Source organism: Panicum virgatum, chromosome 7K (genome assembly GCF_016808335.1).
Source record: "Panicum virgatum strain AP13 chromosome 7K, P.virgatum_v5, whole genome shotgun sequence".
NCBI classification, from domain to species: Eukaryota; Viridiplantae; Streptophyta; class Magnoliopsida; order Poales; family Poaceae; genus Panicum; species Panicum virgatum.
Genome location: NC_053142.1, coordinates 3,708,189 through 3,734,747, shown reverse-complemented (window position 1 = coordinate 3,734,747; position 26,559 = coordinate 3,708,189). Strand labels below are relative to the sequence as shown.

Genomic DNA, 26,559 nt, shown 5'->3' with positions numbered 1-26,559 from the left:
CTAGGAGGAGGTGTGCAAGATTTACTGTAGATGCCCACGAGCGCTTGGACTGTGGGTCGATTCAAGCGAAGCTCGAAGGGTTTTGTGAAAACATTACGTGCTTCCCTAGACTATGGGTAGATTTCTGCTCAATAGAAGGGCCTTTTTGCAAAAAGCCTTGGATAATGCACGATCTTAGTCGTCCCCTGCCGATACGATGGTCGAGAATTCGCCGTGACGTGGCCACACTTCCACCACACCTTTTGGTGCAAGAAACATATTGAGAGATTGCATCCATATGTAACTGCTATGTTGGGGACTCTCCCTCCCATCCCCCGCGTCGCTCCCGCATGGGTGACATGGGCGGGCGAAACGCCGCCGCCGCCGCCGCTCCTTCGTTCCTCCCTTCCCTTTGTCGCGCCACTACTCGAGCCAACCGCTAGAAGTTCGTGCGGCTCGCAAAGGACAGTGGGCGGCCCTCTTCTCCCTCGCGTCCAGGCAGGCGCGATTGCCTCAGCTCTTGGAGCGGACGACTCGTGGCGACACCAGCGTGGGTGCCCGGATCTAGCACCAGCGTGGCGGATCTGGTGTCCCCGCGGCCAGATCCCCTGATGGGCGTGACAGGCTGCTCCTAAGTGGATTTGGCTGGATTTGAGTGATGGGGCGGCACCCATGGTGGCAGCGCGGGCTACGAGGAGGCCGTGTGCTGGCACGGGGGGGGGGGGGGGTGGGGTGGTGGCGCTGCGCATGTGCGGGCACTGGCACGTGAGGGTCCTAGGGTCGTAGAGGTTGTGCGACGGTCGCATGCTGGCGCCAAAGCAGCCTGCCAGCTGTGGGCGCAGGGTGTTTCTACTCGGAACTTTTAAACAAGCAATGGAACATACCTGCTGAGAATAACTCATAAAGAGAAAAACTATTGCAACTAGGGTGAAGTCGCTGTTTGGAAAGGTAGATGCATGTGAATGTAAAGTTTGTGTTTGGATGTGGTTGATCAAAGTTTACAAATGACAAAGGTCGGCTATTTATAGCCTAATCCTAACCTCCCTTGCCGATACAGCGAGATTACAAACTTGGAAAATAAAAAACAAACTTGCCTAATCAAACGAAATAAAATTCAAAAGATAACTTGCTGACGTAGCCCCACCAGTTCCTTCCATAGCTCCATCAGCTGCGACGCCTCCTCTGGCCCAAAGGCCCAATATACTCTCTCCTCTCGTCCCGTTCTCTATGGGCCGTCTGTCCAATAGATTGACATGTGCCAAAAAACGGTGTCAACACATGCCCCCAAGTTTCGGAATGAAATATAAACTTTACTCCGCAATTCCTTCAGTCCGATTGGCTTCCCTTCTGACTCCACACAGTCGACTCCTCGCGTCCCGTGCTGGTGACAAGTGCAAAAACTTTTCTTTGCCCCTGGCTTCAACTCCTATCCACCGCTCGTTCGCACTGCGATGATCTGAATTCCGTCTTTTCACCCCCGATTTATTTCCAATTTGACCCTAGGTCAAGACCCTTCATCTTCTTCTAACTGATCTCATCCTCCTTAGTTAGGCCACAAATAGTACTCATCGGAACGGCCAACCCATCAAACTCCATCAGCTTTGGCTTCCTCTCTTCTGCCTTAGCAAAAACCCTAGCCTCCAATCTTCATTGGCAAATGGCAGGAAACAAGCGCGCGGGCGAGGGTCCCTCCAACCAGCCCCCAGCTCTTCGTCGTCACGGGTAACAAATCTGCTGCTCCCATCCATTCATGGTAGCTCGATCAGATCTAATCGGCTTTTGCTTCTTCTTTAGGGATGACGAAGCCTCTAGTGCACCGCCTCGCTCTCATTCCCCATCATCATCAAGCCCTTTTGATTATCTTGACAAAGGAACTAAGGATTTCATCCAGACACTCCTCCGAGAGAAGGATAAAGCCTGCCAGAACTATGCTGAGGAAACCAAGAAGACCAGTCGATTAGAAGACCAGTTGGTGGTTGCTAAAGACACGGCACTGACTGTACGTGCCCAACTCATCACTGCCGATGCAAGGTTAGCAGGTCAGTCCTCTGTTGCCATCGAAAAATTCCTCCGATATAGCATCATTCTTTTCCCTAACTTTCGCCTGCATCTTTTTTAGCCTTGGAATCACAGGTTTAGGCCCTCCTCGATGCAGCAGCCACCGCCATAGAAGAGGTGAATGCTCGGGGCGATACCGTCACCGCTCATCTGCTGGACGTCCCTAACTGTGTCCGGGAGGTCATCGGTCATGGAGTTCATCGAGGCGCCGCCGTCGCCCTCGCTGTGGTGCAGATCACTTGATAATCAAACAACCAAGACATTAATCAAATAGCTTGATCAAAACAAAGTCTTTGTGGTGGGTGTTTATGCACTAAGGGCGATACATATCATATCGTCCATGTAAACCGATGTTCACGACAATCAGCTAGCAGATCTGAATCTCCGCGATATTTTTTCTTTTAATTTTTTATGCTAGAGGCCATACGTAGTATCGGCTATGATTTGCATCCTTGTAGATGATCAGGATGACTCTTTTGAGCTAATTTCCTGGACTACATCCAGTCTAAAATCAGCCATCATCAGGATCTCTCCTTCCCAGGCTTCTCTGGATATGCATCTGATACCCTGACCACTCCAAATTTCTAAGTCAGCCGTCGCAATGCTGAAAGATGAGTAAGCGTCTACGATCTCCACGAAGTCTCCGATCCACTGGGCAACACACTGATGCATAGTAGATGGAATGCAACAGTTAGCGTGAATCCAGTCTCTGCTTAGGAGTGTACTATAGGATCCTTTGCCGCTGATGGCGAAGAAAGCAGTCGGCAGTGTCTTGCTTCCAATCGTCAGGTCAAAGCAAATTGTCCTCCAGGCTGGAGAAACTGCACCTTCAAAATCTTTGGATTAGATCATCCTCCCCAAGCCCAAGCTTTCGGTACATCGTGTACAACATGATGTTAACCGCAGCTCCTCCATCAACAAGCATCTTGGTCATCGGCTTGCCATCAATGTACCCTTTCATGAACAATGGCCTGAGATGCTTGCGCTCTTTGTCTCCCGGCTTTTCAAATATTGCTTGCGTAGGATCCAGGGACAACTGAGCCATGGTTTTCTCTACCTCTCCATCAGATGAAGCCTTGTATTCCATGGGTAGAACAAAACTATGTTAACCGATGCAGCCTCTACTTCATCGGTATGATTTGCGGATAGTTTGATCTGTCCCTCCTGAAGTAATAGATCAAAGATTCGGTCGGCCTTTGTGACGTCGAACCCGAACTTCTTCTTTTCCTTTTTTGCAAACGGGCACGAAACTGGCTCTTTCTTCTTGGTCCACTTGGCCGAGCCAATCTCTGCCTCATTTTCAGAATCGGAGGAATCTCCCGCAAAGTTGACTCTTTTCTAGAACGTGGTTCGCATTTGGACCTGGGCCCGAATGTCAACACATGTTGGCCTCTAAGTGAGATGAATCGGACTCTCAAATTCATGAGAGGAGAACCACTCTTTGATGTGAGGCAGCAATCCCTGAAAAGCCAATATGCTTTCTACTCTCATCCAGATCCAACGCCGGCCCATTCTCTATCAGCTGCCTGTCCAATAGATTTACACGTGCCAAAAAATCATGTCAAAAATTGGAAAACGTGATGTCATGTTGTTTATATATTTGTGAATATATTATTATAGCTAAATAACTTAATTATATGATTTCCTTTGACTTTTAGTTATTTTTCAATATTCTTTGAACTCGAACATGACCAATGGACTTATAGTACTTTAGAGCTTGAGTACGCATAGCAATTCTGAAGAATAAACAGTAATAAGGAAATTAAATAAAACTAGATTTGGGAGAAATGAGGAAAACACTTTGGTACTGGTTGGAAAGACCAACCGATACCAAAAGGGTTGCTCGCTTGAGTCAGCGTGGCAGCCTCTAAGGTACCAGTTGTTCTTTCCAACCGGTGCCTAATTAAGGTGGCCCTGAGTACCGGGTAAAATAACAGATGTCCTAGACAGATCCCATGGGTCTCGGTTGAAAAACCAGTGTCTAAGGACCTTTCCAACCGGTGCCCATGACCATTTTTCTAGTAGTGTTACAAGTTGATGGACCCAAAAATAAACTTTCAGAGTATGTAGACCTAAGTGACACCCCTTGCAAGTTGATGGACCTCTATTGCATTTTACTCGAAATATTTTTTGCAATATAAGGTTGATGATTTGAAGCTACTATATTTTTTTGGAAATAATAAATCAACATATTGCTTATTTTGGAAATAATAGATCAACATATTGCTGCTAGTTTGACAAAGCAAAAGCCCTCGTGGGTGATTGATGTAGGAATACATGCATATATACAGTAACTTAATGCTAGTTTGACAAAGCAAAAGCCTCATAGTTTATGTGCTTGCAATGATTGGTGGTAAAACAGCTCTTGTGTCTTTGGTTGTAACCATCCACCATGGATGTGTGAGGACGGTTTCCCTTATCTAAAAAAAAACAGCTCTTGTGTCACCGAATGGGTAATAAAAAACAGAGCAAAGTCGATAAGGTATTCTTTCATCCACTTTGATGTCCTTGAATCTCCAATGCCCTTACTCCTCGGGCTGGGAGATGTAACCCTTCCTGATCCTCTTCAGCCTGTTCACCACTTCGTTCATCGGGATCCTTCTGTCAGGTGATTCGTCGGAGCACAGCAAGCCCACCTCCACTGCTGACGCCAGGAAGCTGGCCAATGTGTTAGGGGCGCCAGCACTGGAACATGTGCCCATATCACCGAAGCCGTCCTCTTTCCCCTCTTGCAGCATGGCAGGGTCGATAACGTCAACAAGCCGAGACGGGAACACATGGTTAACCCACTGCCTTAGGCTTAGCTCTCCGCTCTGAATGCCAGGTCCGTAGGCCTCTTCCCTGTGAAGGCCTCGAGTAGCATGATTCCGTAACTGAAGGCATCACTCTTTCAAGATGCTTTTCCTATAGACCCATACTCTGAGTACAAGAGAAAGAAACGTAACGATATATATTAGTCAGATGTTGTACACCAATCGTATATATGAAAGTATGCATGGCTACAATATACCTGGAGCCATGTAGCCGATTGTCCCAGGCATGCTAGCTGATATGACAACAGAGGTACCATCCCCTAGCAACAGCTTTGCAATGCCAAAATCTGCCAGAGGTGCAGTGTACTCCTCGTCAAGTAGGACATTACTTGGTTTCAAGTTGCAGTGTAGAATAACATCACAGTGATGGTAATGTAGGTATTCCAATGCCATTGCCACATCCAACATTATGTCTAACCTCTTGATAAACCCCAAATGCAGCCTGCCTTCTGAATGTAGAAGAGATTCCAGGCTCCCATTATGCATGTACTCAAGCACCAGGGCTTTGAAGTCCAGATTGGAGCAGGTCCTCAATATCCGTACCAAATTGCGGTGTCGAGCCATGCGCAATGCTTGGCACTCAATGTCAAAGCTCTTGGATGCTTGCTCAGATTCCATGTTAAGGACTTTAATTGCAACAATTAAGCCATCACTCAATTGGGCCTTGAAAACCTTCCCAAAGCTCTCAACACCAATGAGATTCTCATCGCTGAAATTTCTAGTAGCTCGAATGATATCATGGTACGATACAAACATGTGGTCAATAATACCATCTCCCGGGGGCTGAATGGATCCCTCCTTTGCTGCCTTAAATTTCTCTCTGAAGATTAGTGACAAGATAATGATGGCAATAACCAACGCCGCGATACTAGGAAGAATATATTTCAAAATATGGAGTTTTGCCGAGTGAGAGCTTCTCGCGCATGGTGGGAACCCTAGGCGTGGTAGACCACAAAGAGGTCCATTTCCCACCAAAGAGTAAGGAGGAATGTTTGAGAAAATTCCACCTGTCGGTATCTGACCTTCGAGATTATTGAAAGAAAGGTTCAAGTTGGTAAGGTACATGAGACTAGCCAAGGAATTCGGAATAGTTCCAAAAAGCGAATTGTTAGACAAATCTAATGTAACAATGCTAGTTAACTTGCCGAGTGAGTCTGGTATGGAATCCTGAAACATGTTATGAGAAAGGTTAATGAAGGTTACTGATTGGAGTTGACCTAGAGAAAAAGGAATGGGCCCTGACAGATGACTTGTTGATAGGTCCATCTGGACTAATGCTTGCACGCTCCCGATGTCGGGCAGTAGCATGCCACTCAGGGAGTTATGTGACAAGTTAAGCTCGATAAGGTTTTCAAGGTGCCACAAGCTATTGGGTATGAAAGAGGATAGGTTGTTTTGGTATACGGTCAAGCTTTGTAGATTGCTGAGATTGCCAACTGTGTCAGGTACCGGTCCGATGAATTTGTTACTTCCCAAATGCAATTCGACCAGTCTTGTCATCATGCCAACTTCAATTGGGATCGGCCCTACCATTAGATTATTATAGAGATTAAGGATATGGAGATTCGCCATTAGCATGATTTGTGGGGGAATAGTTTGTCTTAGTTGGTTGCTGTAGAGAGAAATTGTGATGAGGCCACCTAAATTTGCCATCACAGCTGGCAAGCTACCGGAGATTTGATTGTCATGTGCGTAGAAAGTTTGTAAATTGTTTGAAAAATTCCCAACGCTGTTGGGGATACTACCTGTGTAAGAGTTCATTGCTATGTCTAAATTTCGAAGAGCCCTACAGCTAGAAAGAGCGTCTAAGAAATCAAGCTCTCCTCCAAGGTTGTTTCCTTCAACATTGAGAAACCCAAGAACTCCGAGTCGACCAAATGATGAAGGCACGGTGCCATCCAATTGGTTGTGAGCCAAATCCAATTGAGCGACCGTGGTCAAGTTGCCAAGTGAAGCGGGAATGGAACCAATTAGTTGGTTTGCCGCAAGATTTAGCCATGAGAGCGGCTTTAGCTGTCCTAGATCTACTGGATCACTCCAGTTAAATTCGATTCGACGAGATCCAGTTGATTAAGTTGAGTAAGATTGCGCAGCCCAGTGGGGATTGACCCAACAAGATTATTTCCACCCAAAGAAACAGAAGTAAGTTGCGACAACGTTGGCAGCCATGCTGGGATGACATCATCAAATGAATTATAGGACAATGAAAGTATCCGGAGGAATCGGCATGCAGCGAGACCAGACGGGATTCTTCCCCCAAAGTCATTTCGGGAAAGGGTCAATACTTGCAACATGGGTAGATTAAAGCTTTGTTTGTCAGGGATTGGCCCCGTGAGATTGTTGTTCTTTACTAGGGCCATCACCTGAAGCACGGAGTTGTTGAAGGTGGCAGGCGGCACAGGACCAGACAGCTGGTTGTCTTGCAGGATCAGGATTTTGAGCCCAGACAAAGAGCCAACACTCGCCGGTATGGGACCCGAGAGGCTGTTGTTCCCCAGGTTGAGCGAGATCAGCAAAGGCGTGTTGTTGAACATGCCAGCAGGTATCGGCCCGCTCAAGTAGTTTGTGTCAAGGTGGATGTACATGAGATTGCGCAAGTTTTGTAGCTCCGGAGGGATCCAACCGGCTAGCTTGTTGTGATAGAGATCAAGAATCTGCAGGCTCGTGAGGTTGCCGATGGCGCCCGGAATGGAACCTGACAGGCTGTTCTGGTTGAGAACGAGATACCGGAGACGGCGCAGGTGGCCGAGAGCCGGCGGGATCGGCCCTGCGAGGCTAGCGTTGGTGAGGTTGAGGACGGAGAGGAAGGAGAGGTTACCGATGCTGGGCGCAAGCTGCCCCTGGAGCGGCATGTCGGGCAGCGCCGGCTGCCTCATGACACGCCGATCCAGTCGCACATGGCCACGCTGCTTGTGAGGATCACAGAAATACTGAAACAAGATAGCAAATAGATCGGGATAATTCCAAGGAAGAGCAACTGAATTCACTGAATTGATAGGTTTAGGGTTCGTACACCGATCCAGGCGCCGCCGGTGAAGCGGACGCGGCTACAGCTACTCTCACCTAGGGTTTACTTAGTTCACGAAATGACCCGATGAGTTCTCTCCGTTCCAGCCAAGGCGTTATTATAGATATCCAAATTACAACAAGTAGTTGAATTACCCAAATTACTGTTGAACACGCGGTGACTAAAGATGGTTTGATCTCCACCATAGATCTTCAATCGTCCGCTTCTCAGCAAAGACGTCAACTTTGAGGTTCCAACGCCGACTTCCACTAGAGCTTCGACTTCTGAATTTGACTGACGAAATTGAATGGCTCTCAGGCCATGTTCAGGGGCCTAACAATGCCCCCCCCTTTAGCATTCGTGTCCTCACGGATGGAAAGAAGGAAAGACCTTCCGAATGAATGCCGCGTCTTCCCATGTAGCTTCTTCAGGAGGAAGATTCATCCAATGAATGAGCCATTGTACCACTGGCTCGTTGTTGCGAGGAATTAACCTTCTTTGTAGAATTGCCTCTGGAGCAACCTTGACTGTTCCCTTAGAATCAATTAATGGAAGTTCTTTACTTGGAATCACCGTTGGGCCAATGTGTCTTTTGAGCTGGCTGACATGAAAAACATCATGGAGGAGACATCCCTCAGGAAGGAGTAATTTGTATGCTGCCTTCCCAATTCTTTGTAGAATTACGAATGGGCCATAAAACTTGGAGTGAAGCTTCAGAGATCTGTGGGCACTTAAAGATGTGTGTTTGTATGGCTGTATTTTCAAATAAACCATATCGCCAACCACAAATTCTCTGTCATGTCTATGTTTGTCAGCTTGATGTTTAATCCTGGCTTGAGCCTTTTGAAGATTATCCTTGATAACTTGTTGGGCAACTTGACTGTTCCTTAACTGTTCTTGTAAGGAAAGATTTGGACAATCAGGAATAACCACTTCTACTACCATTGGTGGTTGGAAACCATATAATGCCTAAAATGGTGTGAGTTTTAAAGAAGTGTGGTAAGATGTATTGTACCACCACTCAGCTAACGACAACCAGTAATGCCATCTTTTGGGACTGTTGAAGCACATGCATCTGAGATAATTCTCCAAATATTGATTGACTCTTTCAGTCTGCCCATCTTTTGGGTGGTAAGCAGTGGTTAAATGCAGTTGAACTTATAGAGATTTGAATAATGTTTGCCAAATCTGACTGGTGAATATGGGGTATCTCTGTCAGTTAAGATAACCTTTGGTAGGCCATGCATCTTAAAGATATTGTCCAAGAAAATAGTGACTATATCCTGAGCAATGTAGGGGTGACTCAATGATATGAAGTGAGCATACTTAGTGAGTCTATCGACTACAACCAAAATAACATCTTTGCCTTGAGATTTGGGCAGTCCTTCAACAAAATCCATGCTGATGTGTGTCCAAGCCATATCAGGAATTGGTAGAGGTTGCAGCAACCCTGGATAAGGGGTATGTTCAGCCTTGTTTTTCTGACAAATTGGACATTGCTGAATGTAACTGGTGACAATCTTCTTCATTTTTGGCCAATAAAAGACTAACTTCAGTTTGTGATATGTGGCTCTTTCACCAGAATGTCCTCCCAGAGTAGAATCAAGAAATGTTGACAGGATTTGCTGTTGTAAATGTCCAGTGTTTCCAATCAATACCTTGCCTTTATATCTGATAATGCCATTTTGCAGAGTATAATTTGGCACAGCATCTGCAGTAACACTCAGTTTAGTGAGGAGTTGAAGACAGTGATCATCTTGCTCATAACTTTTCTGTACTTGTTCAACCCAGTGAGGATTGATTGATGTAATAGCAGAAATTTGAACATGTGATCTTCTGGATAAAGCATCAGCTGCTTTATTTTCTCTACCCTTTTTGTACTCCACAACATAATTATATCCTAGTAGCTTGATTAATAACTTGTGTTGGATTCCCTCTATGACCCTCTGTTCTTGAATATACTTCAAACTTTGTTGATCAGTCCTTATGATTAAGCTAGAGCTGGCAAAATAATGTTTCCATTTCTTAATTGCCTCCAATATAGCCATTGCTTCTTTATCATAAGTGGATGCTGCAGCAGCTTTGGGTCCTAATGCTTTGCTCAAATATGACAATGGTCTCCCAGCCTGCATCAGCACAGCTCCAATGCCAGAACCACTTGCATCAACCTCCAAAACGAATGGTTGAGAATAATCTAGGAGTGCCTACACAGGTGCTGTTGTCATTTTCAACTTCAGTGTATCTAAAGCTTCTTGTTAGAGTGAAGTCCACATAAAGGAATCTTTCTTCAATGCATTAAACAGTGGCTTGCAAGTTACTCCATATCCCTTAATGAACCTTTTGTAATAGCCAGCTAGCCCCAAAAATCCTCTCAATTCAGTGATGGTTTGAGGAACAGGCCAATCCTGGATAGCTTTAACCTTTGTAGGATCTGTTGAAACCCCATTGCCACTAATGATGTGTCCCAAATATTCCACTTGATCTTGAGCAAAACTACATTTACTCCTCTTAGCAAAAAGATGATTCATTCTGAGTGCTTAAAAAACATCTCTCAAATGTGTAATATGATCAGATATAGAGGTTCGGTAAATGAGGATATCATCGAAAAATACTAGAACAAACTTCCTCAAAAATGCTGCTAGGACATTATTCATTAAAGCTTGGAATGTTGCAGGAGCATTAGTAAGTCCAAAAGGCATTACTAAGTATTCATAATGTCCCCAGTGTGTAGAGGATGCTGTCTTATCACTACAAGGATTCGCCTCTAATGCCACGCTAGGCGATTGCAACACCACTGATTTGGTAGCCATAGGGGTGTCGTATTGCAACCTTTCCGTAAAATGGTTGCAATATGTGCTTATAAGGCAACAGACTAAATGTGTTGCAATATGTGTGGTTTGTCGTTGCAATAGGAGGGTGCTACTGCAACCATTTCAGAATTGTGTTGCAATTAGTTGGCGTTATTGCCATGGCGCTTTGGAGTTGCATTAGTATTGATTTTCGTATCAATTACTTGGTGGAATTGCAACTATATTGGATTTGGTTGCTTTTACTTCTAACTATTGCCATGGTTATTCTAGGTTGCAATAATCTTAAGTAGTGTTGCAATTGCTAGGTGGTAATTACAACAAGAATTCCGAAATGGTTGCAATTGCATGTTCTTGTTGCCACAGTTTTTTAGGGTTGTAATAAATTTTGTGGCGTTGCAATTTCTTGTTACTTTTTGCAACTACCATCCTTTCTGGATGCAATATCATTTTACTATTGCCACGAATATTTTATGTTGCAATAGACCAATTTGTTCATTGCAGTACAATATGGTTTGTGGCACTTGTATTTTGTGGGTCTTTGAGATATCCAAATTCTATTTGAAATTTTTCATAATTTGAAATTCAAATTTAGCATGTGTGGAAAAATTGATCTCTATCTCTACTACTAAAAAGAGACTAAGGGTGACAAGAAAAAAAAATTAGCGGTCGGTCTGCCCTCATTCTTTCGTCCTTCGTGGTTTTCGTCCGTCCGCCCCACCCCGCGACCTTCGTTCAAAAAAAAAAAATCTCGCCCCACCCCGCGACCTCTGTTCAAAAAAAAGGGGAAAATTGGTTCAGTAGCATCGAATGAATGCGACTTCCGCAAAATACCATTGAAAGACATTGGCCCCGTGAAATACCATCGAAAGATTGCACCGTCCCCTGAAAATAGCATTCTGTCACGGTTGAGAGCAAACGCCAGCGCCTTCGTCAAAATGAGCTCCCGGTCTACACCAGCACCATGCCCGTCTCCTCCCTCTCTTTCTGTGGCCGGCGGCTTGGCAATGGCGAGAGCCAGCCATGGCACGGGGCTCGCCAGCGCGCCTCCCCTGCCGGCCGCGGAGCTCGCCGCCGCGCCACACCACTGGCCAGCCGCAGAGCTCCCGCGCTGCCTCCTAGCCGGCTGCGGAGCTCGCTTGCGCGTCGCGCCCCTGGCCAGCCGCGGAGCTGGCTGGCCACGGAGCTCCCGCGCCGCCTCCTGCCTAGCCGCAGAGCTCGCCTGCGCGCCGCGCCCCTGGCCATCCGCGGAGCTCGCTCACGCGCGCCACCTCCTAGGCAGCCGCGGAACTCACCGCCGCACCGCCGAGCTCGTGTTGCCTCCCCGGAGCCATGGACGCGCTGCCGGCCCTTCTCCCCTTCCTGCTCGCCACCGCCACGCCCTCCCCTCCGTCATTGGTCATCGCCGGCTTCGTCCGCCTGAGGCCGTCGCCGGCCGGATGGCCCGGCCCATCCGCTCCGCCCATTGCCGCCGCCGCCGCCTCCACCTCCTCCCTTGACCCTCCGGCAGCCCGGCTTGACTCATTCGGGAGAAGAGACGGGAACGGACGGGAGGGGAGGGAAGGGCCAAGTCCAGCAAGAACGGCGGAGGCGCCAAGGGCAGCGGGGGAGGGGCGGCTCGTGGGCTCGAGGGCGGAGGACGCGTCGGCGAGAGCGAGCTCGTGGCGGCCGAGCGCCTCGAGCGCGCAGGCGCGGCGGAGGAGCACGTGCGGCGGTGCGGGAAGCGCGGCTCGGTCTGGAACACGAGGGAGCACTCTTGGGCGACGGCCTCATGATCGACGAGGCGGAGTTGGAGGAGGCAGGCGGCGCAGTTGCTGGGAGAGAGGCGGCGCGGCCTCGTGGTGGCCATGGCCAAGCCACCGGCCACAGCTGGGAGCCTGGGACGCGCAGGAAGAGATGGATGAGACGGGCGTGGTGAAGCAGCGCCGGCGTTTGCTCCTGACCGTGACGGAATGCTATTTCCAGGCGACGGTGCAATATTTCGATAGTATTTCACGGGGCCGATGCCTTTCAATGGTATTTTGCGGAAGTCGCATTCTTTCAATGCTACCGAACCAATTTTCAAAAAAAAAAAATCTCGATCCCGTCCGTCGCCGCCCCCCGCCGTTGTCGCCCTCCGCCCGCCGGGGCGCGCCATCCTCCGCCCATCGCCGCGCGCGCCGTCCTCCACCCGCCGCCGTGCGCGTCCTCCTCCCCGCCGCCGTACGCGTCCTCCTCCGCCAGCCTGCCTGCCCGCCCGCCCGCCGGTGCGGGCCGTCCTTCGCCCGTCGCTCATGCGCGGCCTCCTCCTCCCCGCCGCCGTGCGCGTCCTCCTCCCCGCCGCCGTGCGCGGCCTCCTCCGCCCCCGCCGCGGGCGTCGTCCTCCGCCGTCCTCCGCCACCCCGCCCGGACGCCGGTGCGCGCCGTCCTCCGCCCGTCGCCGCGCGCGTCCTCCTCCCCGCCGCCGTGCACGGACCACCAGGCGCTGCACGGGCGATCTGTCGGTGGTGGCACAGACGCCTAGGCCGCTGGCGCTCGGTCCAGTGGGAGCCTGGGAGGGGAGCGGAGGTTGTGCGGGCTGCCGCGCCCCTCCAACAATCCGGGGTCGCTCTGTCCCGGCGGCGACGCGCCCCTCCACCGATCCGTCATCTGTCCGCACTGCTACCGCCGCGCCCGAGTGCGACCACGACATCGCGGCCAGGTACCCTCCATCGTCGCCACGGCAGAGACGTTGTGTTCATCGTCACCGGCGCTGCAAACACGGTTGTTTAATTTAGTTTCATTGCTTGGTCACTTGTCACTGATCTGATACGAATTGGTCTCTTGTTTAATTTGATGTGGCGTGGGTCTGGTAGACAGAAATTTGTCAAACAATTCTTAGGGTTCAGATGCCGTTTTATTTGTCAAGCAAATGTTACTAGATCTGCACGATTGATGGGTGCATGTGATTGAATGGATAATATGTTCAGGGAAAATATTGCGGGTTTTAAATAATTTGTCACTGTGCCATAGCTCACACCTCTCAGATATATTTCACACAATTGTTGCTCTAAATTTGCTATTTTCTATCTATCTCTATCTTTGATGTGTGCTGTAGGGCAAGCCTGCAAGGTCTTCACCGGAATTGCTCTAGAGTCAAGACACGGTTCCACCGCAGCCGGCTTCGAGAGGATCAAATCTGGTGGTTCCACTATAGCGGCGTGGCCATCGTGTTCGGCAACCTCGCAGGCATCGTCCCCTTCCCGTCGCTCTAGGAGCAAGACCCGTCGACTGGGACAGGCCACCGATGATTTTGCATGGTGTGTTACTCCAGTACCGGTTCCCCTCCCCATTGGTCAAGCTTTTTTCTTTGTAGTTCCAAGCAGGCGCAGGTGCAGGAAGGTGCAACAAGGGGGGATGAGGAATGATAGCATGGTGAGTTGCGGATGTCATTTAATTTTATTCCATTGGTCCTGAGATCATTTTGCTCCAATGCCTGAAAATATCGATGATCTATGGCTTTCTTTCTGAAACATTGAATGTGTAAATAGGAGCCATCTTTTCTCTGTCAGCAGGTTCTTGCATTGAAGGTGCATTCCTTGAATATGATGCACTGTGACCTGAAGTCTGACAACCTGTTATGGGCTATGGCTATATAAAGGTAAATGGGTATCAATTGCTATTTTTCAGCTTTCTCCAATTATCAGTCAATGCATGCTTGATTTTTTTCCCTTGGATGGTGCATACTGATTTCAGGATATTGAAAGTTGGCCTTATCAACAGCACGGACGGCCTATGTCAGGCCCAGACATGAGCAGCAACTGCTAAAGTTGATCGCAAAGGACATGCTAGACTACATGGCGCCCAAGGTTCTGTGTGGCATGGCCCATGGTTGGACACTGCCTGCTGCATCTTGTGCTTGTAGCTTCAGTGCTAATGGGAAGGAAAGTGTGAAGTCATATTCAGTGACATGGTCCTAAGTCCTGTGGTCATAGCAGTAGCACGATGTGTATTTTGCTGGAGGGTTTCAAAGGCACATCAAAGGTTATCTTATAGAAGACAAGTGTTGCATTGAGGCTGAAGTCGCAGTCCTTTGACCCTCCAAGACAGGTGATTTTTGAGAGCTTATGCGAAGTGTTATTCTCGCTAGAACCAGCTATATTGAGATTATGCTTGAATATTGTTTTGAATATATATGAAGAATATATCAATCCTGTAGGCTCCCCACAGAACAACCCCTCCTTGAACTAATTGTCTTTTTAGAGTAGCTGAAGAATTGTTTTTGTTTGTCCATACTTTACAGTCTTTGTTAATTTGGCAATAAAAGCTTCCACATTGAGATATAATAGTTTTAACATTTTTGATACTCTCATTTTTTTTATCACTGTTGACGTTTCGTAGTGGACAACACTCGAGCCAGATCGACTTTATCCTTGCTAGGAGGGAGGATAGACGTGATTGCTTAGATTGTAAGGTGATACCTGGGGAGTGTGTTGTCCCTCAACACAAGCTTGTGGTGGCGGACTTTCGTCTTCGGGTACGTGTCCACCGGGACAAACGTGCCAAGATTGCGAGAACAAAGTGGTGGAAGCTTAGAGGGGAAGCGGCACAAGCGTTTAAGGAAAAGATGCTAGGTGAGGGGCCTTGGGAAGAAGGAGAAGACGCAGATGACATGTGGCTAAAGATGGCAACATGTGTTCGGAAGGTGGCCTCAGAGGTGTTTGACGTGAGTAGGGGAGGCAAACAGGAGGGGAAAGACATCTGGTGGTGGAACGACGAGGTGCAAAGGGCTATTAAGGAGGAGTGTTTCAAGCGCCTCCACCTTGACAAGAGTGCAGCTAACATCGAGGGCTATAAATTAGCGAAGAGGGTTGCAAAACGAGCTGTGAGTGTAGCAAAGGGTAAGGCGTATGATGACCTGTATCAGCGGCTAGGCACAAAAGAAGGGGAGAAGGACATTTATAGGATGGCTAGGATCCGCGAGCGGAAGACAAGGGACATCAACCAAATCAAATGCATTAAGGATGGGACAGATCGACTGCTAGTGAAAGATGAGGAGATCATGGATAGATGGAGAGAGTACTTCGACAAGTTATTTAATGGGGAGAGTGAGAGCCCTACCCTTGAGTTAGATGACTCTTTTGACGATACCAACAGACGTTTTGTGAGGAGAATTCAGGAGGTAGAGATCGGGGAGGCTTTGAAGAGGATGAAGGGAGGTAGAGCGATGGGTCCTGATGGTATTCTCATTGAGGTGTGGAGATGTCTAGGAGATAGAGCAATAGTATGGTTAACTAAGCTTTTTAATCTCATTTTTCGGTCAAACAAGATGCCGGAAGAATGGAGGAGAAGTATATTAGTACCTATCTTCAAAAACAAGGGCGATGTTCAAAGTTGTACTAACTACCATGTGATTAAGCTGATGAGCTATACGATGAAGCTTTGGGAGAGGGTTATCGAGCATCGCCTAAGAAGAGTGACAAGTGTGACCCAAAAACCAATTTGGGTTCATGCCTGGAAGGTCAACCATGGAGGCGATTTTCTTAATACGACAATTGATGGAGAGATATAGGGAGCAGAAGAAGGACTTGCACATGGTCTTCATTGACCTTGAGAAGGCATATGACAAAGTACCGAGAAATGTCATGTGGTGGGCTTTGGAAAAACACAAAGTCCCAACTAAGTACATTACCCTCATTAAGGATATGTACAAGGATGCGACGATATTTGTCTGGACATGTGATGGCAACACCACTGACTTTTCTATTAACATAGGCCTACACCAGGGGTCAGCATTGAACCCTTATTTATTTGCTTTAGTGATGGATGAGGTCACAAGGGATATACAAGGTGAGATCCCTTATTGTATGCTCTTTGCTGATGATGTGGTGTTAGTTGACGAGAGTAGGGCAGCGGTTAATAGGAAGTTAGAGCTGTGGAGACGCACGTTAGAGTCGAAAGGGTTCAGACTTAGTAGGACCAAGACCGAGTACATGATGTGCGATTTCAGTGCGACTAGGCATGAGGGGGGAGACGTTAGTCTAGATGGGCAAGTGGTGGTCCAGAAGGATACTTTTCGGTATTTAGGATCGGTGCTACAAAAGGATGGCGACATTGATGAAGATGTTAGGCATAGAATTTCAGCTAGCTGGTTGAAATGACGGCAAGCTTCTGGCATCCTTTGTGACAAGAGGGTGCCACAAAAACTAAAAGGCAAATTTTATAGGACAGCAATTCGTCCGGCGATGTTATACGGTGCTGAATGTTGGCCTACAAAAAGGCGACATGTCCAGCAACTAAGTGTAGTCGAGATGCGGATGTTGCGGTGGTTTTGCGGGCACACAAGGAGGGATAGAGTCCGGAACGAAGTTATTCGGGATAGGGTCGGGGTGGCACCAATTGAGGAGAAACTTATCCAGCATCGGCTGAGATGGTTTGGACATGTCCAACGAAGGCCTCCTGAGGCGCCGGTGCGTAATAGGGTTCTTGAGCGGGTCGATAATGTAAAGAGGGGTAGAGGTAGACCTAAACTGACGTGGGATGAGTCGGTTAAGAGAGACCTTAAGGATTGGAATATCTCTAAAGAGATTGCTTTGGATAAGAGCGCTTGGAGACTAGCTATCAATGTGCCTGAACTTTGAACTTATTTCTTTCGGGTTTCATCTCTAGCCTACCCCAACTTGCTTGGGAAAAAAGGCTATATTATTGTTGTTGTTGTGTACACGAGACACTGAATTGGGTGAATAGAGACTGTACTTGAGTTTGTTTGTTTCCATGTAACAAATCATATATGTTCTCAGTTATGATTATTTGATATTATATTATGTAATGCAGAAAACACACTTATCTCTTTCTACTTCTTTTTTTGATAAGAGCCACACTTATCTTATTGACTTGTTACTAGAATTCTCATGGCGCTCGAAATATTAATGTTCCATGTAGACTCCATTTGCACTGTGAGGAATACTTTCAAAATCCCTGCTGAATTCTTTTCAGAATAGACAATGCTCCTTATGCCTTAACTGTGTTCCCTTGCTACAACATTAAACCACTCTTACTGTAAAGGCTACCGATGATGTATGTGGCTGTACACTTGAGAGAGGATATTCATATCTTGCTTCTGCTTAATAAATCCACGTCAAAATCAGGCAAGTATATTTCGATGTAAATCCTTTTGACTATGCAGTTTGAGAAAATTAATGTGCTTTCCTTTTCCAATTCCAACTTCAGTTTAGTGCACTACTTTCCTCTCAGATAATTGCAAAAGGCAACCATGAACAACGTCAGTGACCTTGTTATTTCAATTGCTCCTTGATCTTTTGCTTCCATTTCTTATCGGTTTCTGAAGTTCTTAAATCTATTTATTTTGTTGGTATCTAGACCTGATGTATCTATTGATGTATCTATTTCTAAAATTGTCAGATTTCTTTTGACAGCCATCCAAGATCCCCTCGACGTCAGCCCCATATATGTCCCCACCAGACGCCAGCTTACATATATGTCCCCTCTGCAAGATCGTTGATGACTCCAAGCCGTACGTAGCCTCCACCACTTGATTGACAACACAGCTCCCATGGTGAGTCCATTTGCCTCATTATTGCTGGAGCATGCCTAATGCCTCAGGCAGATAAATCATACACGACACATATATAAATTCTACATTTATTATGAAATCAAATATTAATTAAAAAACCTAATGGCTTGAGCAGTGTACTATCGCCGCAAGACTTAGCTTATTGGCTATGCTAATTTTCAAGTAATTCGATTCGATATCCCTAGCTTAGTCTTATAATGTTTCCTATCTTTCCCCTTTTTTCAGGCTGTAATGGAGTGCGGAGCTTCTTCTAAAGTTTCTGAGGCAATGAAACATATCATGGAGACTTGTCACGCATGTCGTTTCTTAATTACTTGTAGTTATTTGTATCATTAGAAGATATTTGTTCTTTTTTCTGTTGTGAATGATGCACCGACTTTTGGGCAGTTCATGAAATGATTCAATATTGAACATAATATCATTCTAATTGTTTGAAAAAATGTTGCTTCATCATGTAACATCTGGATACATCTGTAATTCGTTGCATTCCAATTTGGTTCCCTTATCTCTATCTTTTTTTTTTGGCTGCTTTATGTTTTTGTGAAGTGTAATTTAGCCGTGTTTTCTCATGAATATCCAGGCGGTTCATATTAAGTTATTAACCATGATTACATATTATTACTAGAGGTTCTAGCCAAAAACCATCGGTGTTAGTGTTTATTACTAGGCATTCAGTTATAGTATTGTGCAACCATAGCATGCTGTTAAGATTAATATCAAACCTTTCCATGCTCCATGTATTGTTAGAAAAGTTTCAGATCCCGTAGCAACGTATGGCATACACCTAGTAAGACAAATTCTTTCAAAATATTTTAGTATCCCAAAATGCCGTTTTAAAATTTCATATTATGATATTCAAATTTATCATGGTATGGAAAAAATAGCAAGAAAAAATAAAAAAGATGACATGACCAAGATTTGAACCCACAACCTCGCTAAACTGCACCGGTGACAGCAAGATCACTACTACCACTATGTTTGTGAAAAAAATTTAGTACTTTATTTTTTATAGGAACCATGACTTTAGCTATGTCAACATAAATTTTAAATTATTTAGATAAAGTTAGATGGACAAATGAAGAAAATAAAAGTGGGAGAACTCGTTGAGGCAAAGACAAAGGTAAAACACGTGGCTCTATAAATGCACATTCGGCTTCTCAAAATAAAAATAGCATTATGCTTTCAGGTATGTTAAAAAAATAGCATTATGGAACAAAAAAGAGCATAAAGGAGATTTGAACCCAGACAGCGAGGATTATATTCAGATGCCTTACCACTAAACAAAGTCTTTGTTTAAGGCTACCTTTAGTATTTACCTTTCAGTACATGCACTGAACGTGAACTAAACTAAATTACCACCATGTCCGTCAGCTCGAATATAAATTCAGCAAAAAATAATGACCAAAGGAAGACTCGAACTTACATCATAGGGAAGACAATCAACCACCTTGCCACCGAGCTGTGCCATCATTTGTGAAGATATTTGTTATTTTTACTTTTTAACTGTGACGTGCTCATGACTTACTTCCATCTCATTTTTGCCCAGCGAACCAGCACCATGCAGTCCAGCCGGCATCATCACTGTAAGTCACACCTCTGAATAGTGCATTGTATCTTATTTAAATTCTAAGGTCTACACATATCCATATTTAGCTTGAATACAAAAAATAGTTTCAATAAAGATTAAATTTCTAAATAAAGAAATCATCTTCTAGGGTTTCTACCACAACTGGTGCAACAACTCCATCATCGATGTAGGTGTCATCTTCTTCGTGGTCATCCTCATCAAGTAAGACTCCATCATCTGGTTCGGGAACAGCTTCACCACGCACCTGATTAATAACGGAGGCATCACCAGTTGTCCCTTGCTTGTCTCCTCTTGTCCAATTTGACAAATCCTCATTTGAGCCTAATAAGTTCATGTCCTGGATTCTCACATCAAGTAGATCGACTTCCATGTCTCCCTCATTTTCTGCTTCTAGCATGGCAAACAAATTTCTTGGTCTCACTGCAACAACACTGGACCATCCCGACTTGTTCATAAGGTTGACAAAAAACACCGGTTCTGCCTGTATTGCCAGAATGTAAGGTTCATTTGAATATCGAAACCTAGAAGTATCAATATCGATAACACCATATTTATTCCTACTGTAGCCTCTATTTCTGCTAGTACTGGCAGCCGGCACATCATACCAATCACATTGGAACAATAGAACTTCTTTTTGTGTAGGGAATTCGAGTGAGATAATTCTTCTAATCACTCCATACCAAATCATGTTGCTAGTAGTACCATCACCCCTCACAAGCACACCACTGTTTTGAGTGACAAGATTTCTCTCAATGGAAGTCGTTCGAAATAGCGTGTTATTTATGTAGCATCTATTGAACACACGAGCTCTATGGTCCGGTCCCTGAGAAAGGGCATACATCAGTTCACCTGCCTCCCCTTTCTCATATAGCTTGGAGATCTGCAAACTCAGTTTGAAAACATATGTCTCTATTAATATGTAAATTGATCTAACCACACAAGGAATAAAAAATAAAAAATAGAACTATCCTTGCCCTCAAACCACCTTACAAAGTGCTCCTCGTGTCGTTTATTAAGATTCCTTAGACTAATTTTTTTGAGTTCTTCCATATGCTCCCTACATCAAAATAACCAATTAATTAGTTGATCCAAAATAGATAGTATAGTACAATAATTAATGATGGTAAATTGCAACTTACTCGACCCATGGTCTGGCTTCATCGCAATTACTAATTATGTAGTGCCTCATCTTCTGTACCTCATCTCCACCAAATATCTTGATAGTATGTCCTCTCCTCTTGTAATCCATTTCACCAAATATGCTCAGGCCAGATGGCGTATCATTCACAGCTATACTTTCATGACGATCAGCACGTTTCAACTTGGTATCGACATCCAAGAATCTGAAGCAAAATGTAAGGCACTCTTCGACTATCTATCCCTCAGCTATTGAACCTTCTGGGTGCGCCTTGTTCCGCACATATCCTTTAACAGTACGTAGATACCTCTCCATTGGATACATCCATCTATAACACACCGGCCCTCCAAGTTTAGCCTCTTCAGCTAGATGAACCGGCAAATGAATCATGATATCAAAAAACGCAGGTGGGAATACCATCTCAAGCTGGCAAAGAGTCTCCTTAATTGAACTGCTAAGTTTGTCAAGATCTTCTTCCACCAGCTCCTTCGAACAAAGTGTAGTGAAGAACCTACTAAGCTGAATCAATGGCATGACAACATCTTCTGGCAAAATCTTTCTGATGACTAAGGGTAACAATTTCTGTAGAATAATATGATAGTCATGAGTTTTGAGTCCAGACACCTTACATGCATTTGAATCAACACATCTCCTTATGTTGGAGCTAAACCCATCAGGCATCTTCGCTCCATGTAGAAATTGGCATAAACGTTTTTTTTTCATCCTTATCTAGAAAGTACAAGGCTGGTGGTAAGCTATAATTATCATTGTCAATCACAGGGTGCTGATCTTGCCTTAGCCCTAGCTGTTCCATGTCAAGGCGGGCCTTCTCGCTATCCTTACATTTACCTTCTATTTCAAGCAGAGTACCCAATATGCTCTCACATATATTTTTCTCAATGTGCATCACATCCAAATTATGCCTTATGAGCAAAGAAGACCAGTAAAGGAGCTCAAAAAAAAATACTCTTCCTCCTCCAATTGTGCCATCTTTTATCTTCGTCACGCTTCCTCTTCTTGGTTGTCGCTTTTCCAAATGTCACTTGATCAAAAGTTTTATACTGGTCCAATACCTGTTGACCTGATAGTGGTACTGGAGCCTCCCTGGTTTCCACCTCATTATTGAAGCTCTTCTTGTTCATGCGCCATGGATGGTCCGAGGGCAAAAAACGACGATGTCCCATGTAGCAATGCTTGGACCCAAATTTCAACCACAAATAATCTGTATCTTTGTGGTAGTATGGACATGCAAATTTACCTTTTGTGCTCCAACCAGAAAGCATAGCATATGCAGGAAAGTCATTAATTGTCCAAAGCAGAATAGCATGTAGTTTAAAATTCTTCTTTACCTTGTCATCCCATGTATCAACACCCTTTTCCCAAAGATCCTTGAGCTCATCAATCAGGGGCCTCAAATATACATCAATATTCATTCCAGGAGATTTTGGACCAGGTATTAACATCGACATCATCCAATAAGGTTGTTTCTCAAACAACCAAGGAGGCAAATTGTACGGGATTAGGATAACAGGCCATATGGTGTATGTAATATTTTGCATGCCAAAGGGGTTGAAGCCATCAGAAGCAAGACCCAACCTAATATTACGAGCTTCATCTGCAAACCATTTATACTTTCTATCCACATGCTTCCATGCCTTCGAGTCAGCAGGGTGACGCATTTTCCCATCATTGACCAATTCTTCATTATGCCATCGCATTTGTGATGATGTGCTCTCTGTCATATATAATCTTTGCAGGCAAGGAGTAAGAGGAAAATACCGTAGTATTTTTCGTGGGACATGCTTTATATTTGTTGTAACAGCACCACCATCCGCATCACCCATGTGAGCACCATTGTCGGGTATTTTCCACCTAGACTCGCCACATTTGGGACATGTATCCAGATTTGCATTTTCCTTCCAAAATAACACGCAATTCTTCTCACAGGCATCTATCTTTAAATAGTCCAAGCCTAGATCTCGAACCACCCTTTGCACTTTCTCCATTGTGTCTGGAACACAATGGCCTTTAGGGAGAACCATTGAGAACAGATTAAGTACCCCCTCCAATGCTCTGTTACTAATGCCGTACATGCACTTAAGCTGAAAAAGTTGCACAATAAATGAGACCTTAGTAGCATCTGAGCAACCAGGATACAATTCCTTTTCTGCCTCCTGTAACAATTTGAAGAAGATCTTCGCATGTTCATTCGGCTGTTCATTAGTATCTCTGATCTCTCCATGTATAGCACCTCTGATTAGGGATCTAACCAAATTAGTGGCACCATAGCCATCACTCTGTTGATCTTCTTCATTGTCTACTGCGGTTTCAGGTGGTGTGGCTTCATTGTATACATGTACATCTGCTGCTACTGGTATGTCATTGTGAACTTCAACATCATCTGGTTGCACGATTTCATTGTGTAATCCTACATCTGAACCTTCCCCTTCCCGAATAAAGCTTTCATCAAACCCTCTATTAAGCAAATGAATCTGAACCACAGATCGCGGTCTGTATACCATGCAAACACATCTCGGACATGGACACGCAGCAGTTCCACCTGTTGATGTGCCACCAAATGTGATGTCCAGAAATTGTGGGAATTTCTCAAGCCACTCAGGTGAAGAACGAGGCAAGCGCATCCAACTCCTATCGCCACGTGACATTATTCTGCATGATGATGATCACATCAAACAAAAACAAATTAAAATTCTATCAATTATGTTAAAAATAAAAGTATATGTACAAAGAGTTATCAGCTAGTGTGCATATATGTATATATATCCACTAAAAATAAAAGTACATGTACAAAGAGTTCTCAACAAATTAGAATTCCTATCGAGTTCTGTTATACCAACCACTTGCAGCGGCATCTCAGCTATCTGCTATCTGTTTGAGTTTGGCAATAGAGATTTAGACTATGGTACTAGACACCAACACTAAGTTTGAGAAGGAAAGGTCAACGATTCAATCCATATTGCTAGCCCCTTTAATCTGACACCATTTATCTATGATTTGTATTGCCCGTAGCAAAGCACGGGCACGAACCTAGTCTAAGAATAAAAATTAGCGGTAAATACCTATATAATCTTGTTCAACAGAGTGCTAATAGGGAACTACCTATATACTAATATGGAACTGCTCAGCGCCAAAGGAGACAAAATATTGGAGATAATTTAAAAATTGATTATTGGGCAAATGAACAATACCTAGAACACCTGATGTAGACTTGTGGTTTGTGGGGGATCGCGTCGGTGGGAGGTGGCGCCCCTAGCGACGTCAGGCGACGGTAACGGAACACGCCGGCGATGGAGGGGGATTGCGACAGCGGGCGGCAATGCAGTACGCTCACAGCGGTGATGATTTTGGATTATCTAGAAGGCGGTAGGGGTTCCAGCATGCTTTCGCCTGAATCGATGGAGTAAATAAGCCATGATGTGCACCATGGATGCAAAAGATGAGATCTGAAACTCACCGTAAACGTACGTGAGGTGTTCTTCACCGAGTGCAGATTGGGGTAGGGCGCTTCCAGCGGCAGCGCGGCGGGCCGGCACGCGTGCGCTCGCCTGCCCTGCAGTCCACCGATTCCAGGATTCTTTTTAATTTGGTCTAGGACAAGTCTCACGTAGCTAGGTTTCTTTTGCATGCAGCCGCCATTGCTCAGGGCACCAAGCCACAACCTGCTCGAGGGCAAATCTCGCGCCGTTGCCCGCAGCCGCCGTCGCCCAGCCCAAAAAATCCGAGCAGCAAGCAAGATAGCGACGCCACGACCCACCCGGCAGGCGGCAGCCACCAGAGTCTCATGCAACGCAAAAATTGCATCAACCAAAAAATTTTGTTATAGCAAAGGGATTCGAAACCTACCCACAGCCCTCAAGACGGGGGCACCAGACCAATCCGATTCAAACAAGCATGTTGTGTTGCAAACAGACTTGACCTCAATAGATGAATATAACATACACCTATCGATCGCTGGCTGGCGCTAGATGTGCACGCCGGCCGTAGCGATAGCGAAACCGTCACAAGTCGTGACAGCGTCGCCTAACTTGAACGTCGGCCGTAGCGACAGCGAAACCATCACAAGTCGCGAGCGGTAGCTCCAAGCTCTTCAACAAGCCGAAGTAATTAAGGTAGACTTTTAGCTCATTAGGATAACGAGTCGATCCGTGCTAGCTCGTTATACTAACAAGTCAGACTCTAGAGCCGAGGTGATCGAGCTGAGCTGAGCCGAGGTGACGAGGCGTCGTCCATGGCCTCGTCAGTGTTCATGAGTCGGTGTAGCGCAGCTGGAGCATCAGCGGCACCCGCCTGAGTCATCCGGCCTCGTCGGTCTCGAATGGCGTCGTAGTCGTAGAGGTACGTCGGCGATGCATGGTCGCGCGAGCTGGACCAGGTCCACATCGTGGCAGCACTGTCGTGGATGGAGTGACTCCAGCAATGCGTGTGTACGAAGAGGCAGCTTACACTACTAGAAACGACGCCTTAGGCACCGGTTGAAGAGGTGCTTAGGCACCAGTTTTACAACCGGTACCCCAAACCGAGACCATTGGCCTCAGTTTAGGACACCGGGGTTTTCACCCGGTGCCTTAGACATCCATTGGTACCGGTTGGAAAGACCAACCGGTACCAAAGCATTTTTGGCAAACAAAAAAAATAAAAGCAGGCATCTTGCTGCCGGCGCTCGGGCTCGGAGCTTCGCCTCGTCGCCGTCGCCGCTCCTACTGCCGCGCTCCGAGCCGCTCGTGGCCGCCGCTCCTGCTGCCGCGCTCGGGCTCGGAGCTCCACCGCCGAGATCCGCCCTCCTCCCTTGGCCGCCGAGATCCGCCCTCCTCCCTTGGCCGCCGATATCCGCCCTCCTCCCTTGGCCGTCGCCACTCCTGCTGCCGCGCTCGGGCCCGCTCAAGCAACCGGGAGGAGGGGAGAGAGAGAGGAGACAGCTCGGCGTGCGCGTACGTTGAGGTTGTCGGGGAAGAAGGCCGGGGCGAGGATGCGGCGGTGGAGCGGCCACTTGTTGCCGTGGAGGCTGACGAGGCCGACGCCCTCGAGCTGCCGGACCACAGGGTGCGCCTCGTAGCGGTCGAACGCGTCCGCGCACGTCAGGAGGATCTCGCGCACCAGCTCCGGGTCCGCCACCGTCAGCCGCGGCGTCGGCCCGAACCAGATCAGGAACATCGGCCCTGCACCGCCGCCATTAATCGATCGATCGATCACCACTCTAGAGCTGGACAAGCAAGCGAATCGTTCATTACCGTAGATCTTCCTCCAATAGTAGTAGAAGGCGAGCACCCGGGGGAGCGCGTCATGCGAGTCCGGCGGCGACATGGGCTTGGCAGCGGCCTCCGCCATGAGCGCGACCATCTCCGTGACGCAGCCGAGGAGGAGCCGGTACGGTGGGCCCCGCACGCCCTGCCGCGCGAAGTGCGCCTCCAGCCGCCGCGGGCGCCACCAGAGCGCGTCCGCCACCCTCGCCGCCACGTGCAGGAGGAGGAGGAGCAGGCACGCTCCCGCCGCTCCGCCGTCCGGGGTAGGCCGCTCCTCGGCCCTGCCCCTCCGCCGCCGGCCCGTGGGCAGCGGCGAACTCCAGGAGGCGGCGCGGGTGCTCGCCGGTGCAGGGAGG

At 46.7% G+C, this 26,559-nt stretch overlaps 1 protein-coding gene and 1 pseudogene across 6 annotated transcripts; one reads left to right on the top strand and one right to left on the bottom strand.

The window, feature by feature from the left end:
* Nucleotides 1–4,562: 4,562 nt before the first annotated feature.
* Nucleotides 4,563–5,468, bottom strand: LOC120643143 (annotated as a pseudogene).
* Nucleotides 5,469–11,822: 6,354 nt separating this feature from the next.
* Nucleotides 11,823–18,721, top strand: LOC120639593 (serine/arginine repetitive matrix protein 1-like). Of its 6 annotated transcripts, XM_039915462.1 has the most exons (7): nucleotides 11,835–13,344; nucleotides 13,741–14,057; nucleotides 14,198–14,283; nucleotides 14,379–14,732; nucleotides 17,688–17,770; nucleotides 18,059–18,198; nucleotides 18,442–18,693. In XM_039915462.1, the coding sequence occupies exons 1-3, from the start codon at nucleotides 11,997–11,999 to the stop codon at nucleotides 14,279–14,281; spliced, it is 1,749 nt and encodes a 582-aa protein (XP_039771396.1). In that variant the 5' UTR covers nucleotides 11,835–11,996; the 3' UTR covers nucleotides 14,282–14,283; nucleotides 14,379–14,732; nucleotides 17,688–17,770; nucleotides 18,059–18,198; nucleotides 18,442–18,693. The 6 variants fall into 6 exon arrangements, with proteins under 6 accessions (XP_039771393.1, XP_039771392.1, XP_039771391.1 ...); XM_039915459.1 differs by lacking the exon at nucleotides 17,688–17,770 and having other exon boundaries at nucleotides 11,823–13,344; nucleotides 14,195–14,283; nucleotides 18,442–18,721; XM_039915458.1 differs by having other exon boundaries at nucleotides 11,823–13,344; nucleotides 14,195–14,283; nucleotides 17,688–18,198; nucleotides 18,442–18,674.
* The last annotated feature ends 7,838 nt before the right edge of the window (nucleotides 18,722–26,559 follow it).

Bases quoted from the DNA above. Each gene is read 5' to 3' on its own strand.
- LOC120639593 (XM_039915459.1), top strand. From the start codon at position 11,997: ATGGACGCGCTGCCGGCCCTTCTCCCCTTCCTGCTCGCCACCGCCACG. The intron at 13,345-13,740 runs GTACCCTCCATC...TGTGTGCTGTAG, and splicing joins GACCACGACATCGCGGCCAG to GGCAAGCCTGCAAGGTCTTC. The intron at 14,058-14,194 runs GTGAGTTGCGGA...TTTCTCTGTCAG, and splicing joins GGATGAGGAATGATAGCATG to CAGGTTCTTGCATTGAAGGT.